The 16,161-nt window shown below is 42.9% G+C and overlaps 1 protein-coding gene across 6 annotated transcripts in view; it reads left to right on the top strand.

Moving 5' to 3' along the window:
- The window catches only part of rsh (Rap GTPase activating protein radish), a 133,521-nt gene that overhangs the window by 65,069 nt on the left and 52,291 nt on the right, over positions 1-16,161 (top strand). For 5 of the 6 annotated variants that reach the window (XM_033382297.1, XM_033382296.1, XM_033382295.1 and 2 more), the window contains 2 exons: positions 80-981; positions 1,069-1,172. In XM_033382297.1, coding sequence (XP_033238188.1) covers positions 80-981; positions 1,069-1,172 — 1,006 coding nt within the window. Of the gene's footprint in view, positions 1-79; positions 982-1,068; positions 1,173-1,423; positions 2,055-16,161 lie in introns of those variants that run through there. The other variant, XM_002134533.3, reaches the window with a different exon arrangement.

The raw sequence follows: 16,161 nt of genomic DNA, 5'->3' as shown, positions 1-16,161 counted from the left end.
AATTGACCTTTGACCTTAAACCCAGCATGCAACTCTTCTCTCTCTTCCCACCGCCTTCCTCTTCTGCCTGGGAACGCAGGCCTCGCGCCGCGGATCCGGGGAGAGCTACTTGTCGAGCAGCCGGCGGGACAGCAATGTCGCCGGCCGCGTGACAACGCCGCCACCGCCACCCAAGAACCAGGTGGCCAAGAAGCGGGACTCGCTTGCCGCCCCGGAGTTCCCCAACTTCCGGCAGGAGCAGCGTCCCTCCACCAGTTCCGCCGGTTCCTGTCACTCCGACTCCGTCTCCGTGCCACTAATCCAGTACCATCAGCAGGTCGACTCCGCATGCCAGGCCCTGCCGCCGCCAACCATCATAACCAGCTCGGTGACGCCGCCGGCCACCAGCCCAACGGCCCCAAAAGGTCGGCGCGACTCCACCACGCAATGCGGCCGCGTCAATCGGCGCGATTCAAAGGCCGGCCACAGTCCGGAGCGGGCACCGCGCATGAACCGTCTCCAGCGTCAGGCCACTGCCTTTGACGAGAGCGTCCTTCCCGGTGGCAGCCGACGCGGTTCCCAGCCGGCCCTCAGCCCGGATCCGCCCGAGGATTGTGAACGCCGTGCCTCACGCCGTGACTCCCTCTCGCCGGACAGCGCCTCGCGCGGAGGACGTCGTGACTCGCGCACCCATCTCTCGCCAGATCGCACACACGAGCGCGACGGCAGCCCCCGGCGGCAAACACTGCGCCGCCAGAGCAGTTCGGCGGCCCGCCACTCGCCCGACTCCAACAGCTGCGGCTCGTCGAGGGATCCCAGTCCCTGCTCACGGCCACCGCCTTTGCCGACTGTTGAACAAAACCAGAGACCTGCCATTAGGCGCCAGTCCACCACAGAGGAGATCCTAATAGCGCGCGGCTTCCGGCGCCAATCCACCACGGAGGAGATGATTCGTTGCCGCAACTTCCGGCGCCAGAGCTCCCAGAGCGACGACGTCTGTCGGTGGGTACAAGGAACAGGCGATCCCAAAGGATCGCCAGGCATTCATTGAGCCATTATTGAGCATCTCTCTTTCTAATCTTGTTATAGCTACCGCGGACGTCGCGATTCATCAGCCCAGATTATTGACGGCACCATCGGCACCATGACCGTGGAGACCACTAGCACTTTCTTCGACTCCAGTACTCAGACAGGTAATTTCTTGTAAAGTTTTTCCGTCAAAAAAAATTTCCTTTACCATTATCCATTGCATTCCCATTCCCGTTTTGTATTTCGGTTTCGAAAATGCCGCGCATCGTAAGAAAGTTGCAGTCCTGCCAGCTGGTGGATTAACTGTTGCCAAAAGCTCAACTTTAAAAAGCTTTGGTGTCAGCTTCCAGCAGCTGGCGGGGAAGCGACAACAGCTGTGTATCGCGCAGGGCTGCCAACTTGTGTGTGAATCGTTTCGTTGGTAAAAACGGTGAGAACGAAAACGGCGGGGAGATGCCATGTCACCATGTCAATGGCGGCGCCTGGCCTTCCGTCTGCCATCAGTTGCTGTTGAAAACGCAGACGTGCCACAAGAACCAGGCATAGTTCGCACCCGAGTCCTCGTTCGAGTTCGAGTCCGAGCCGGCATCCAGACCCCAGAGCGTGTCCCGTGCTCGAAATCGTAAACTGTAAATACAAATAAAAAGTTTGTTGTCGCTGCTCCCCACCCCTCTTCGTCCACCGCTCTCTGGCCGTCTCTCCACCCACAAGCCGCCCAGCCTTGCTACCGCCGACGTTCGCGCTCTTATCGCTCGGTCCGTGCGCATTAGTGTGCGATTCTCTGTACCACTGTGTGCGTGCGTGTGTGTGCAGGATATACAATATATTTTTCTCAATTTTTTTTCGGTGTGTGAACATTTTGTTGTGTTTTGTTTGAATTGTTGCTGTGGGTGGCAGTGAGCCTTTGAGTGCAGTTTCGTCGACAAACAGCAGCGACGTGGCCCAGTACGTTGACGTTGGCAGTGACGGCGTTGCGTCGCTGCGCAGCGGCCGTCGCCAGCCGTCGAGCAGTAGTGCCAGCAGCAGCAGCAAATGTAGTCGCAGCGGTCTGTATAAATCTTCATACATATCATCATATCTGAAGGACATACATACGTACATATTATGTACATATATACATGGCATACATCTCGTCGATGCGAAGAGTGGAATTCCTCAAGTCCCACTCTAGCACACAGTCGCATTTCATCCCAGAACTTTAATGAATGAAAGTGCAATGTCCTTCTATCTCTGTGCCAGTCTTTTTCTGAATGAGTGCTGCCTTTTATACCTCATGGTCTCTCTGTCTCTTTCTCCCTCTCTCCATCTCTCTCTCTCTCTCTATCTCTCTCCGTCTCTTTTCTGTTATGAATGAACTACGAATGGAGTTTTGTGTGACAGCCAACAATGACAAACGCACAGTACAGAGACACAGGCTGAGACCTACACTGAGACACAGACCGCGAACCAGACCGAGACCCAGATATCGATATGGATGGTGCAACAAGTTTTCGGACTCAAGTTGCTCCAATAGTGATAGTGGTTGAACCTGTTGCCAGACGAGAGCTTAATCAATTCCCCTTTTACCCCTGGAAATCGGAGACAAATCCATGCAGAAAGAGTAGCAGAGTAAGTTCAGAGCTAATTTGGAATGGATGGCAGAGTGCAGCAGTAATGGGCCGGTCAATTAGGCACAATTGGTGTCCTGGCAAAGGATTTGGCGATGTCTGGACCATCGGGCTAATTGATTCTGAGTGGGAGCCCAGTGGGAGAGAAGAGATTAGACGAATAAACACTTCCAACACTTGCCTAAATCCGTAATATTAGAGCGAAGATTTTCATGAAAATTTCGTCTAATATTTCGCAATCAGCTTTGGGACAAAGCTACAGTAGAAATATCCAGGGTATGGTAATTGGAAAAATGTTATGCTATTGTTAACAAAAAGAAATAAATAGGAGGATGAACCGATACATCCTCCTTCCGAAGTGAGTCGGGATTCTTAAAACGTACAGCTCTGGATGTGCTGTTCGTGCGAAAAGTAATTTCCGGCACATTTCTGGCACATGTGATTGATCAGGTTATAGAACGAACTTTATTTCCACTCAATTAAAGATGGGCACAGATGGTGGTATATAGAAGAAAGATTAATAAGATTTCTTAAATTACAGTAGCCAATCTAATTCCAGATAAAGATTCTATCAGCTATCAATGGCAAAGTGCTTTGGCTCAGGTACTTTCAAGAACCCTTTTCCTTCAACTCATTTAAAGAGTAACCTAAAAAGTGTATTCCCAAGTCAAAGCTGTCCATTTGAAGATGAATTACTTAGACCAATTGCCACAAACAATCCATTAGCCTACGAAAATACGAAAATACCAATTGACAAAACAGAACGAAAGAAGGACGACACGAAGGAATACTGACAGCAATCACCAATTGAAAGTCCATATACCAGTTAGTACACTAACCACCTTCGATTATATTCATTTTTATAATTGAGTTTTTACGATACACGAAAAAACTAAAAGAGAGAACCGGTTGAGGCCATCGGGTCGTCACGACGGGGTCATTCAGGCACGAAATTAACGTTAATTTATGGCCAAAGAGTAAATTATTTTCCCAAAAAGAGACACTTTTGTTACGAAATTTAGGATTGATTAAGAATGATGACGAAAGTGCCGACCACAACTGTAAAGCAAAACGAGGGGGAACGTTGTGAGTTCCTGCGGACACCGCAACTCTACAGTTATACCCGATACTTAGTCAGTATGGCTCTCCACCAGCAGACGCCGCTAATATTAAACGACACGACAAAGAGTGCGTGCGAGAGAGACAGAAAATCAGTCTGAGCGTGACGTCGGGCGATTCGTAGCCACTGCAAATTGATTTGTTGCTTTTGGCTATACAAATAATCCGATCTGATCTAGATTCCTCAACCGGATAGAAATGGTCATTCTCTATGATTCTGCGTTTTTAGTTTTCTCGAATCTGCAAGATTGTGGATGCAACAGATTTTCGTCTTTTGTGGAGGCGGAAGGGGGTGGGGCGAAATTTTGAGATATACGTTTTATAGTGAGATCTAACAGAAGTGTGGATACCAAATTTGGTTACTCTAGCCTCAATAGTCTCTGAGATTTGTGGATGCCCCAGATTTTCGTCCTTTGCGGGGGCGGAAGGGAGTGTGGCGAAATTTTGACACAAAACGGTCAAGGTCCGATATCACAGGAGTGTGGATACCAAATTTGGTTGCTCTGGCTCTTATAGGTTCTGAGATCCTTAAACTCATATTTTGCAATTGGCAAAAGCGACCATGAAACCGGTGTGTTAGAGAGAGACAGAGCGAGAAAGAATGACATTTTTTTCTTGATTCTGGCTATAATAATTATACGATCTGGTTGAGATTTTACACTCTAGAACATATAGTCATCCTCTGCGATTCTGCGTTTTTGGTTTTATCGTATCTTTAAAAATGTGGATGCCACAGATTTTCGTCCTTTGTGGGGGCGGAAGTGGGCGGGGCGAAGTTTTGAAATATTTTTGTAGCAGTGACATATCACAGAAGTCTGGATCCAAAACATCGTTGCTCTAGCTCTTATAGTCTTTGAGCACTAGGTGCTGAAGGGGACGGACAGACGGACGGACGGACGGACAGGCAGACATGGCTCAATCGACTCGGCTATTGATGCTGATCAAGAATATATATACTTTATGGGGTCGGAAACGATTCCTTCTGGACGTTACACACATCCACTTTCACCACAAATCTAAAATACCCCAATACTCATTTTCAGTATCGGGTATAATTAGGTATTAAATTTGGATATTGTAAATCAAATGGACGAATGCCTATTCCTTTTCCTCCGAGACACAATTAGAGACTTTTTAAGTCGAATATGCACCTACAATTGTGTTCGATAATTAAGAAAAGGTTTCCTCAAAATAGCCAGATATTCTCTAAATTTCTCTGAGAGACTTCTTTTTCAAGGTCAGGGTCATAGTTTCCCCACGAACGCCCCACGAAGGTCAAGGTCATACTCTTATGAACGTCCAATTGTTTGGTTTTATTTTTTTTTTAGCGGAAGCGTTTCCGCCCCAAAATTTATCATAGTATTTAGAATATATATTGATCAGCATCAATAGCCGAGTCAATAGAGCTATTTCTGTCTGTCTCTCCGTCCGTTTGTCCGTCTTGCTTGACGCCTAGTTCTCAGAGACTGAGCTAAAGCAACGAAATGTAACCAGACTCCTGTGATGTCACACTGAATCAAGTTTGCTTCAAAATTTTGCCACGCCCTCTACTGCCCCCACAATTTTCAAGATACAAGAAAGAAAGAAGCAGAATCGTAGAAAATGACCATATCTAGCAGACTGTCAAATCTGGATCAGATCGGATTATTATTACAGCCAGTGGGAACAAATAAATTTGCAGTGGCTAGACAACACCGTCTCTCTCTCGCACAGTCTTTGTCGTAAATGGTTCTCCTTCTGGCGGAAGGAGTGTCGGGTATAAATGTAGAGTTGCGGTCGTAGCTGCCATTTACAACGTTCCATACGTTAAAAGCATACGAACGTACGTTTTTGTGGAGTGGATTGGCTGATTCATTGGGTGATTGATTGGTAAGTGAATGAGTGAACCAACTGATGGATAGACTGAGCTATCGCAGTCTTGGCCCCTGGTCCCTGCCCAAAGGTGGGCCCTCCTGTGCAGCTCATAAAAGAGCTCGTAATCGAATGAGTTACCAGCAGCTGCCCATCGATTAGAAATTCTAAAGTTTTCAAATCATTTCTGGCCATAAAATTAAAATTGTTACGACGCCAGCAGCAGTGGACATAAACAGGAATCGCAGGAAAGTGAAATAAGAATCTCTATCATAAATGTCCGAGGCTTTATATACCCTTGGAAATGTAGCGTTTCTATGGGAGAGGTTTGTGATATAATCATTCAAAAGATTTAAATTGTAATAATATAATATTAAAGTTCTAAAGTACTGAAGGACATTGCGATATCGACTCGACTCAAGGATGTACAGGATACCGTATAGAGTCAATCACTTATAATAACCTTATCAAGGGTATCAAATTGTCAGGTTCGGGTTTCGTAACAGCATAGGCCCAGGCCCATTTCCAAGTCCTGGCTCAATCAAACCGATAATTATGGACTCTACCTGACTGACTGGGTTCTAACCTACTACACCCCCCACACTCCAGCAACAGTAGTAGGCGTGGCAGCCGCACGAATGTATAATGTCATTAACAGCTGTCACTTTCTTTAGCCTCTCGTTGGGCTGTTGAAACATTTGACAGTCAAACTGGATAGGGATGGGACCTCGGCGGAGTAGAGAGGAGGAGCTTGAGTGTCCCATAAAAAGTGGCCAAAAATAACAAGAAACAAATAAACGGAAGACAGCAGCAGGTCAGGACACGGTCATGGACAGGCCAATGGCTAGAGTGTGGTCCTGGGACTAAGCCTCCTGAGTGGGGTGGTTGGGGAGGTGGCCAAATGCAATAAAAATGATGATAATAATAATATTGAGATAGCAGTTCAGTTTCGTGGTAATGGCTCGCGTTTATTTGCCAAACAAGATGGTTGTATATTGTCCTGTCCTGTCCTGTCCTGTCCTGTCTTTTCGTCCTCCTCTACATCTCCAAATTGCTGGCAGAAACCCTGCGTCAATCATACGCACCTTTGTACGCACTAAAATGCTAACGGACACCGCGTGGTGCACTGGGTCCTCGAGTAGTTGGTGGCAGCTTAATACCCGACCAAATCAATAGCTTTCAATAGAGGCCTTTCAATTTCTCAACTCCCAATTGTTGGTCGAATCAGGCTTTCTATCAGTAAATCCGATAATTTAGTGGGAGAGCGCAAGCGTCTGATGGATATATGAAAGGTTTTTCAAACGAAGTCAGTTAAATTTAAGATCACATACCAAATAAACCTAAAAATATCTGATTGTTTTCTGATTGATGAAATCATAGTGAGGACTGTACCATATCACTCATGGCGTATGCTTATCCCTCAAAATCACTCGGAAAATATGTAACAAAATGTCTTACGTTAAAGGTTCTTCATAAAGTTAATATATTACGACGACTCAATAACAGAATCAGGTCATAATTCGAATGATCCCATAAATATCTGATTGATAATTGGCTTTTTGATTGGATTTTCTGAAAGTTTTGAATACGTAGTATACGCATATCGGCATACCCTTGCTACTTTCTCTCGAAAGTCTGTATATTTCACATGCAATTCTGTTGATCTAATGGCAGTAATTCCCCCTGCATTCTCTTTCGGCTATTTTTATAAAATCAAATGAACACACAACTCGAAGCACGCCAAGAAAGAGTCGAGCCAAAAAATAAACAAAAAAAACCAATAAAAAAGGAAAAGAGAGGAAATACATCTCACTAATTGAAGTAATGCCGGTTGGCTAGTAAGGGGTGGTATTATCGTGGGTCAGGGGCGCAGTAGTTCCAGTAGGTGATGGGTTGGTTTCGGCGCAGACAGAATGTTTGACTTTGGCTCAATTAACGCCGCACGGTGAATGGTCGACTCATAGATTCATTAAAATACAGCACACAAGACACGACAGGACGAGACTGGACTGGACTGGCCTGAAGGCCCACACCCACATGAGGAAGGGCAGGGAAGGGAAAAGAAAAGTGTGTGTGTGTGTATGTATTTAAGTAATTTGGATCAAACATGCAGTCCTGCGGGAAAGAAGGCAACGGCGAGGACAATAGCAAATCACCTGACCCATTAACCACCAATGTTTACAATTTCTGTGTGTATGCCTGTCTCTTTTGTTCAATCTCTCTCCATCTCCCTCTCTCACTATCTATCTGTGTATGTATGCGTGTGCGCTTGCGGGTGTTGATGTTTGAAGACCGAGTCGTAGTCGTAGCCGGAATATAACTTACCAGATGTTAAGAATTTAATTAAGTTCCTTTCTGAGATGATAAGCTAAAAATGCTGTACTCAGACATGAAGATATACAGACAATACATACATATGGATATACATATTTCATATATATATGTATATATATACATATATACACTCGTACAAAATAGTTGTAGTTGTAATAGTCCAAAACCCCCATGAAAAGGTAGCATTCAATAGATTTGGACTAGGATAGCGCAATAATAATCTGATGAGCGGTCTCTTAATTTAAAAAATGTATGTATATATAACCAACTGGCTTTTGGGCACAATTCTGCATTTGAACAAGTAATAAGCTATTTCCCCGTGCAGGTTAGACGACCTCCTGTGTTAGACAAACTGTTGATTTGATCAGGCATATTTAAATGTGTAACTCCATCGAAACTAATATGTTTTTGTAGGGGATGATAGTGTGATAAAATAATTCTCAAAGTAGGAAATAGTCAATTGGGTGTAAATCCACAGCTCCACATAGCGCTCTACTCTTTACATCATGGTTGATTACGTTCTACTTCAATCATAAAAACACATTGTTGATTTACTGTATTTCCACCCAAAAACATTTGCCACCAACCCATGAAGCAGTGGCTCAAGCGAACCACAGAGTCGATACGAAAGGGTTCCTGTCAGCAAATCTGGGTGGAGAACGATGGCTGTAGAATAGGTGTGAAGGGATACAAAAAATGTGGCAAGAAAAACCGCAACATGCTGTCGCTTTGCTAATTGGAGCAGCCAAACGACTCTGACACCAGCAAGGATAGACTCAGTCGGCTGGGGAGAACAAGGAGTTGTGGGTAGATACTAGAGTCTGGGGACCAACGACTGGGGCACGAAGGATGAGCATGACGTGGCAGATGAAAATAATTACAAAACAGTTTACTCAATAAAATTCCAAGTGATTTAACTACAACAAGAAAGAAGACGCAGAACCAAGACGTGGACGGAGGGGACAGAAGTCGAGGAAGAGACGAGGATGAGACGAGGCAGGGACGAGGGAGGATGGCAGGAGCAGCATGACAAAGACGGAAGCGAACAGAATGGGGCCAAAAGGGACAAGGGCAAGAGCAGGGGGGCGACAGTAAGAGTAGAGCTGACATTGATTGAGCGAGGATGTGAGTAAATGGCAGAGATTGTTGGCCATTAAAAGCCGTGGACCAGGGACTAGGGACCACGAACAGTATTAAACCCCCTGAATCACCTTAACTCTATTCAGCTCCACCTCAGGACACCTCTGCTAATATATCTGGCACGCAAGTCTCTGCCACGAACGCAACCACGCATGCATATTAAAACGAGGGGAACGTTGTGAGTGGGTGCTACGGCCGTGACTCTACATTAATACCCGATCGGGACAGACAGACATACATGGCTTAACCGACTCGGCTATTGATGCGGATCAAGAAGTAGTATATATATACATACACATATATATATATATATATATATACATAAAGTATATACTTTATGTGGTCGGAAACGCTTCCTTCCGGACGTTACACACATCCTTTCCCCACAAATCGAACATCCCTAAAATATACTCTTTTTGAGTATCGGGGGTAGAAAAAAAGATAAGAAATAACATTAGTTCCAACTGAAAGATACTCGCTGCAAAAAAATTGTACCCTGAACTATTCTGTAGAGCTTTCTACATTTTTCGATTTTATTTGATCAAAAATATACTTATGTATGTACGTATTTATGTACAGTTGTATACAGCATATGGGTTCTGCATGTTGCATAGTACGTTTTCACAAGCACTCTAGATATCTGTAAGCAGAAAGATTCCTTTAACCGAAGACATGATTTGATCAAACTTTTCTATTCTTCGTTTCGGCACGCAAATATAAATTTCTACACGCACACACAATTATATCTTATGTCCCATAGCCCATATCCATTTGGTGTGTCGGTGAATGTGGGTGTGTGTTTTTTGTTTCTTTTGTTTCACTTTGGGTTACTTACGCGTACACCCGCATCCGAACCTCTCGAGCCCGAAACCGAACTAGCAAATCTTGCATTCTCTTTGCCGCCAGGAGCCTGAAATCAACATGTGGCCCACAGACCCAATTTTTCCTATCATTTTAATAATATGTATTCTTTTGAAAAACAAAGTTTTTATGCAAATTGCATGGATTAGATGATCAGATGAGGTGCGGTATGCTGTGGTATGGTGTGGCGCAGTATAGTTGAGTGTGGCGTAGTGGAAGTGTTTCTGGAATAGATTAACACAATTCTCTCTTTGAAACTTAAGTGGCGTCTGGGGCCGAAATTTTAGCTGGGTATAATTCGAGGTCGGGGAGTCCACGGAAACAGGAACTTAGTTTATGCCGAACTAGTCGAATTATCATTGAAGGGACGACATCGGTTCATATTGATAAGTATCTACGCTTCTAGAGGAATGGACTCTTCCTAGGGGAATGGACTCTAAAAAGTCATATATCTGTTAGGAAATGGCCTTAATTGGAAACTATTTGAAGTGAAGTGAACACTCTTAAATTACACTCTTATTCCATTCCGTTCCATTCGACTTATTGATCTGCAAGCTTTCTAAAAATAAACTGATTGACCCACCCATTGACTTTCCCGTTTATTATTTTTATCATTCTTTTTGTCGTTTCACTTCTCTATTGGTGAAATCAAGCGAAAATGTCCGCCTTTCAGGCACTCTTTCTTAATTTTTTGGCTCTTTGCCGACCGATCATTCAACAAGTGCGAAGATTCCGCCCCATGTTTATAAATCAAATTTGCGGTGCTCGACACAAGCCGCCTGCATCCCGTCAGCCCCAAAAATTAATCACAACTCATTCCGTGCGTGGCGTCCAATGAGCCTTAAATCCATTTACGTCGTAGGCTGTCGAATGGAGCCCAAATAGGGCGGCCGGGCCTGCAAATGTGTGTGTGCTGGGGCTACGTGGGAGCATCGGGAGGATGAATTGGTATTGGTGTGAGGATGGGACTGAGAGTGTGAAGATGCTGGCTTTTGGAGCATTTAGTCGACCTCAGCGAAACATTTTCGCGCACGTTTGTTCCATATAAAGCCGCATTATGCAAAAATGATGCCGCAAAAAAAAATATTTTACGGGACGACTTTGAAATTTATTGTTGCATACTTCGTCTTTTAATTTTTTCACTCTTATTTATTTATTTACGCTAAAAGTTTACACCTCTGTTTATTGCGCTAGTCACTTTTCGAATTTGTGTAGAAACATATTTTCTTAAATCTGATAAATATCAGTTAACTTTTTTAGAGAAGCTTACGTTATTCTTATAATTGTAATGTAACATAATTTTGTACTGTTTTATTACTTTTATAAATTTTATTTATTTGTTCTATTATTTTTATTTAATTTTTTTTTTTTAAGTGAATTTGTTAAATAGTTTTTTTGATTTCCTAAGAGCTTTTGGTTTTGATGCTATGGGGAAGATTGTTCCATAAGCGGATAGCGTTAATGAAGAACTGCCTCTTCGAGCAAAGCGTTTGAATTCGAGGGCATAGGTAATTGTTTGCTCATTGTGAAGTAGGGGGCTAAGATTGCGGTAAAGGTAAATGGTTCTTGGCTGGTCACAATTCTATGAACAACAAAAATGCTCTAAAATCTATCCAGGAAGTCAACTTCAGGTCAACTATTCCGCAGGACAGGTGTGAAAAGCCTACTCCTAATGTGCACAAGTCACAAGTAAGCGTCACAATGACCAAAAATTTCTACACCAAAAAAGAGAGGGTGGGGCTGAGAATGACTTTAGCAATTAACAGTCTTATTTTTACTGGAAAAAAAGTTATAGATGCTGAGAGCTGACGCAACAGACCAGTTGCCTTTTATATACATACTCGTATGATTACTCCATGACAGATTAACTGCACAGTCTTTCGTTGGAAACAGGTGTATTGCCTATGCCTACATTCTCGAGATCCCTTGTATCAATCAGTTCTTGGGCAATTGTATTTCATTAACGGGACAACTAACATTAACTTGGACGTCATCAGCATATATAAATTTACTTCACAGTCACACAAGACACTGGGTTAGATCATTAACATACATATATGGAAAACAATAAGGGGGCTAGAACTAATCCCTGAGGGAGTCCCCGTTTGGGGGAACCTTCCACCTAAAAGTGGAAGCATATGTACCGGATACTACTGCCTGCAATCTATTTGTTAGGTACGATCTAACAAAATTGCCCGCAGTCTCTGAGAAGTTGAATAAGTTTTTCAGTTTTGTGCAAAGAATAGCCGTAAAGAAAAGCCAAAGAACGCCTTACTGTGGTCTAGAAGTGTTAAAAACCTAACCCAGCTCTTATCGAGTTGCTGTCGAATATCTTCGACAATATCCGCTATAGCGCTTAAACAAATTTTTTTTTTCGAAAACCTGACTGGTTGTAGCTTAATATCGAGTTGTTAGTCAGGTAGTTTTCAATCTGTGAGAACATGAGATTTCCAGGAACGTTTGAAAGGAACGGAAGTATTGCAATAGACCTAAAGCCAATGCTAGGTTTTCGGATCGGTAAAATTTTCGCTTCACCTTAAGTATACACGCAAGGGTATCACCTTGATTGATACACACAAAGCTAAAACTATTATCTATTCAGGTAATTGTTGCTTGTCGCTTCATGTACATCAACTATCGAGAACTTTTTGTTAAGTTCTTCGATATTTATATCAAGCTCAGTCTTCTGTTTACATTTGCCTATTCCTATAAAATTCATTTCACGCCATCTTTGCTTAATGATAGAGCAATTTTGGAACTTAGATTTATAGTAATCACGCTTAGCAGATCTCATAATTTTGTTAACATTTACTGTAGACTAAAAAGTTATTTTTTCTATCTCGTTGTTAAACCATGGAATTTGTCTTGGTTTGGTGATTTTGGTTTTTAGTGGTACAAATTTGTTGAAAAAGTACTGAATATTGTTGTTCAAAAGCATCAATTGACAATGCACAAGGGGAGAGAGGTAAATGGATAGCCCATTCAATTCTAGATCAAGTCCATTATGGTCAATAATTCGAGAAAGATTAGCACGTTAGTTTCTAAGAGAACTAGACATGCATTCAAAATAAACATAAAAATAAAAATACCACTACAATTACTAATTACTAGAAAGGTGTATAAGGATTAGTAATTTAATAAGAGGAAGAGAATTAGTGGTGAATATGATATGGTAGAGGGAAATATAATCCGAGCATAAGACCCCAAAACGCTCATGCAAGGAATAATTCTATCTCCAAAGTAAAAGGAACAACGGTATAAAATTTCTAGTAGGTCTAATAGGAATCGTGAAGTTCATGCGGCTCAACAGATCAGGGCTGTCTATCCGGGCTGTCCCCTGATCAAGTTGTGCATAAATATCACAGCAAGCATTTTTCTACGGTTAACTAAGGATGGGAGGTATACTAATAGTAGTCTACTAGAGTAAGATGGAGTCTTACACCCGCATTCCAGTTAAGGCCCCGCAGAGCAAAGAGTAAAAAGTTTTTCTGTACTGATTCTATACGGTCCTGGTGTACTTTGTACTGAGGGCACCATACACAGGAGCCGTATTCTAAGATCGGACGAACAAGCGAGGTATAGAGAGTCTTTGTTATATAGGGGTCGTCAGATTCCTTTAACCACCTCTTTATAACCCAAGCACGCCCATGGCCTTATTTACCATGGTAGAAATGTGTTCGGAAAACTTTAACTTGGGGTCTAATATAACACCCAGATCCTCCACCAGGGTAATTCTCTCAAAAGAACCGCCAAATAGGGTGTAGGGAGCCAACAAAGGGCTAGAACGATGAAATGTTATAACTCTGCATTTCGAGGCATTAAGGGTGAAAGCTATTGAGATCGGATTGCAAGCGAGAATGAAATGAAATGTCCTTATTCTGGACACAGAGTTCAACATCATCCGCATACATAAGTACTCGAGAGTATGTTAATACTGAAGGCAAGTCATTAATAAAGAGTGTGAAGAGTAAGGGGCCTAGATGGCCGCCTTGTGGTACTCCCGAAGAAACCTTTACTGGTAAAGAGAGGGAGTTTTTGAAGAGGAATCTTTGAGACCTAGAACAAAGATAGCTAGAAATCCATCTCTAAAAGGTCAAGTTTATGTGCTAAAAGGGAATGGTTTACAGAGTCAAATGCTCTACTAAAGTCGGTGTAAATAACATCCGTCTGTAAGTTACTTTGAAAGCCTTAATAATGAAAGAGGTAAACTCTAAGAAGTTCGTGGTGGTTGATCGCCGCCTTAAAATTCATGCTGAGTTGGAGATATAAGTGACTTGCAGAGATGTTGCAAGTGCGGAGTTAAAACCTTCTCAAACATTTTGGGAATAGCGGATAACTTTGCTATACCTCTATAATTTTTTGCATCAGACTTGCTACCTTTTTTATGGAGAGGAATTATAAACGATTCCTTCCAGTTCAGAAAGGACTGAAAGTGCCGTTCGACCTCGGTAAGCCGTATGGGTACGGTTGACCAGAGTAGCTTTCCTCAGAATAGGTGGCTTGGAAAAACTGGGCAAAAAGATCGGCAATTGCCTGATCATTATTTGCCGACATTACAAAATGATAGCGAGGATGGGTGTGCGGACGTTCTACGCTTACTGTTTACGAAGCAGTAAAACTGTTTAGGGTCCTGAGAAAAACGTATCCTGCAACGAGATAGGTAGTTTTTATAGCATTGAGCATTAAGAACTGAAAAGTTTGACCGAGCTATTACATAACGAGAGTGAGAAGTAGGAGAGCCCACTTCTTGAAATTTTTTATAAAGTCTTGATTTTAAGTTTTTTAGACTGGATAACTCTTTGGTAAACCAAGGGGGTTTTCCAGATCTAATCGGACAAGAAAGCGGGACACAAGAATCAAAAAATGTGCCAAGAGTATTGTAAAAAATGTTTGTGCCTTTTGTGACATCAGTGCACAAGTACAAAGCGGACCAATCAAAATCCCTAATTAGGTTATTAAGCTTCGCAAACTCGGCTTTACGAAAGCAGCGTTCAGGTAGTCTGCTCGACCGATCCAATACAGTTGGTCCTATATCTAGCGACACCTCGAAAGTAGGGTGGTAGGCGTCTTCAGGTATAGTGAGCGGAAGGGCTCGGGTTAACAACACTATGGTCGGATCCGATACAAAGCATAGATCAAGCAATCGACCCAAGGAATTTTTCACATGATTGACTTGAGACAGGGACAGGTCAAGCAAGCCGTCAACAAAGTCATGTCGTGACATGGGCACTAGGATACTAGACTCTTTTACCGAAGACCAAACAGTTTCTGGCAAGTTGAAGTCACCAAGAACTACATACGATCTTTATCAGATAGCGAGGAAGAAACAGCGGTTAAAGCGGACAAGTGCTGCTCATAAATTGAAATATCCGAAGAAGGTGGGATATACGAGCAAGTAATGAATATAGCGAAAGCGGGAAGAATCAGTTTTACACACAGGAATTCCAGTTCCTGTTGAACTTTGACTGTTAAGTGTTCTGTCGTGAAGTAAGAGTCCACTGCAATTAGAACCCCTTCTGCACTGACGAGACGAACGGTCCTTTCTAAAAGTTGTGTACCGACCTGCCAAAACCTCGGAACTAAGAATGTCTGGCTTTAAACACAATAACGTGGGAAGCAAATGCAACACTATCCCGGAAAAGAATGCTGAGCTTACTACGCAAGCCTCTTACATTCTGATAGGTTACTAAAAGAGAAGTTAGTTTTTTGGAAAGGTGGAAGCAAGACGGAAAGTTGCGGAAGAGGAAGTTGAGGTTGAGGGTGGCACACTGGAAAGATTTGTAAGGAATATGGGGGCCTATTATTCTTCTTAGCCTTAAACTCCTTCACCACCAAATGCTCCGGCCAAAATTTGGTGGAGCAAACGGTGTCAAATTGAGTTGGGGAGATGGGTCGATAAATACAGCCTAATACAGTTTTCATTTTCATTCTGCATGTGATATTCAATAGATATTCAATAGGACACTCACTAGGTTGTGTACATTTAACATTACATTTTAAATTCGTATTCACATATTTCGAACCGAACGAAATACAACATAGCCATCACACACAATTAATAAGTAAAGTTTTCTGTTATTATACCCGATACTCAAAATGAGTATTGGGGTATATTAGATTTGTGGTGAAAATGGATGTGTGTAACGTCCAGAAGGAATCGTTTCCGACCCTATAAAGTATATATATTCTTGATCAGCATCAATAGCCGAGTCGATTGAGCCCTGTCTGTCTGTCCGTCCGT

Source organism: Drosophila pseudoobscura, chromosome X (assembly GCF_009870125.1).
Source record: "Drosophila pseudoobscura strain MV-25-SWS-2005 chromosome X, UCI_Dpse_MV25, whole genome shotgun sequence".
NCBI lineage: Eukaryota > Metazoa > Arthropoda > Insecta > Diptera > Drosophilidae > Drosophila > Drosophila pseudoobscura.
The sequence above is the reverse complement of the archived record's forward strand: the minus strand, read 5'-3'. Positions and strand labels throughout refer to the sequence as shown.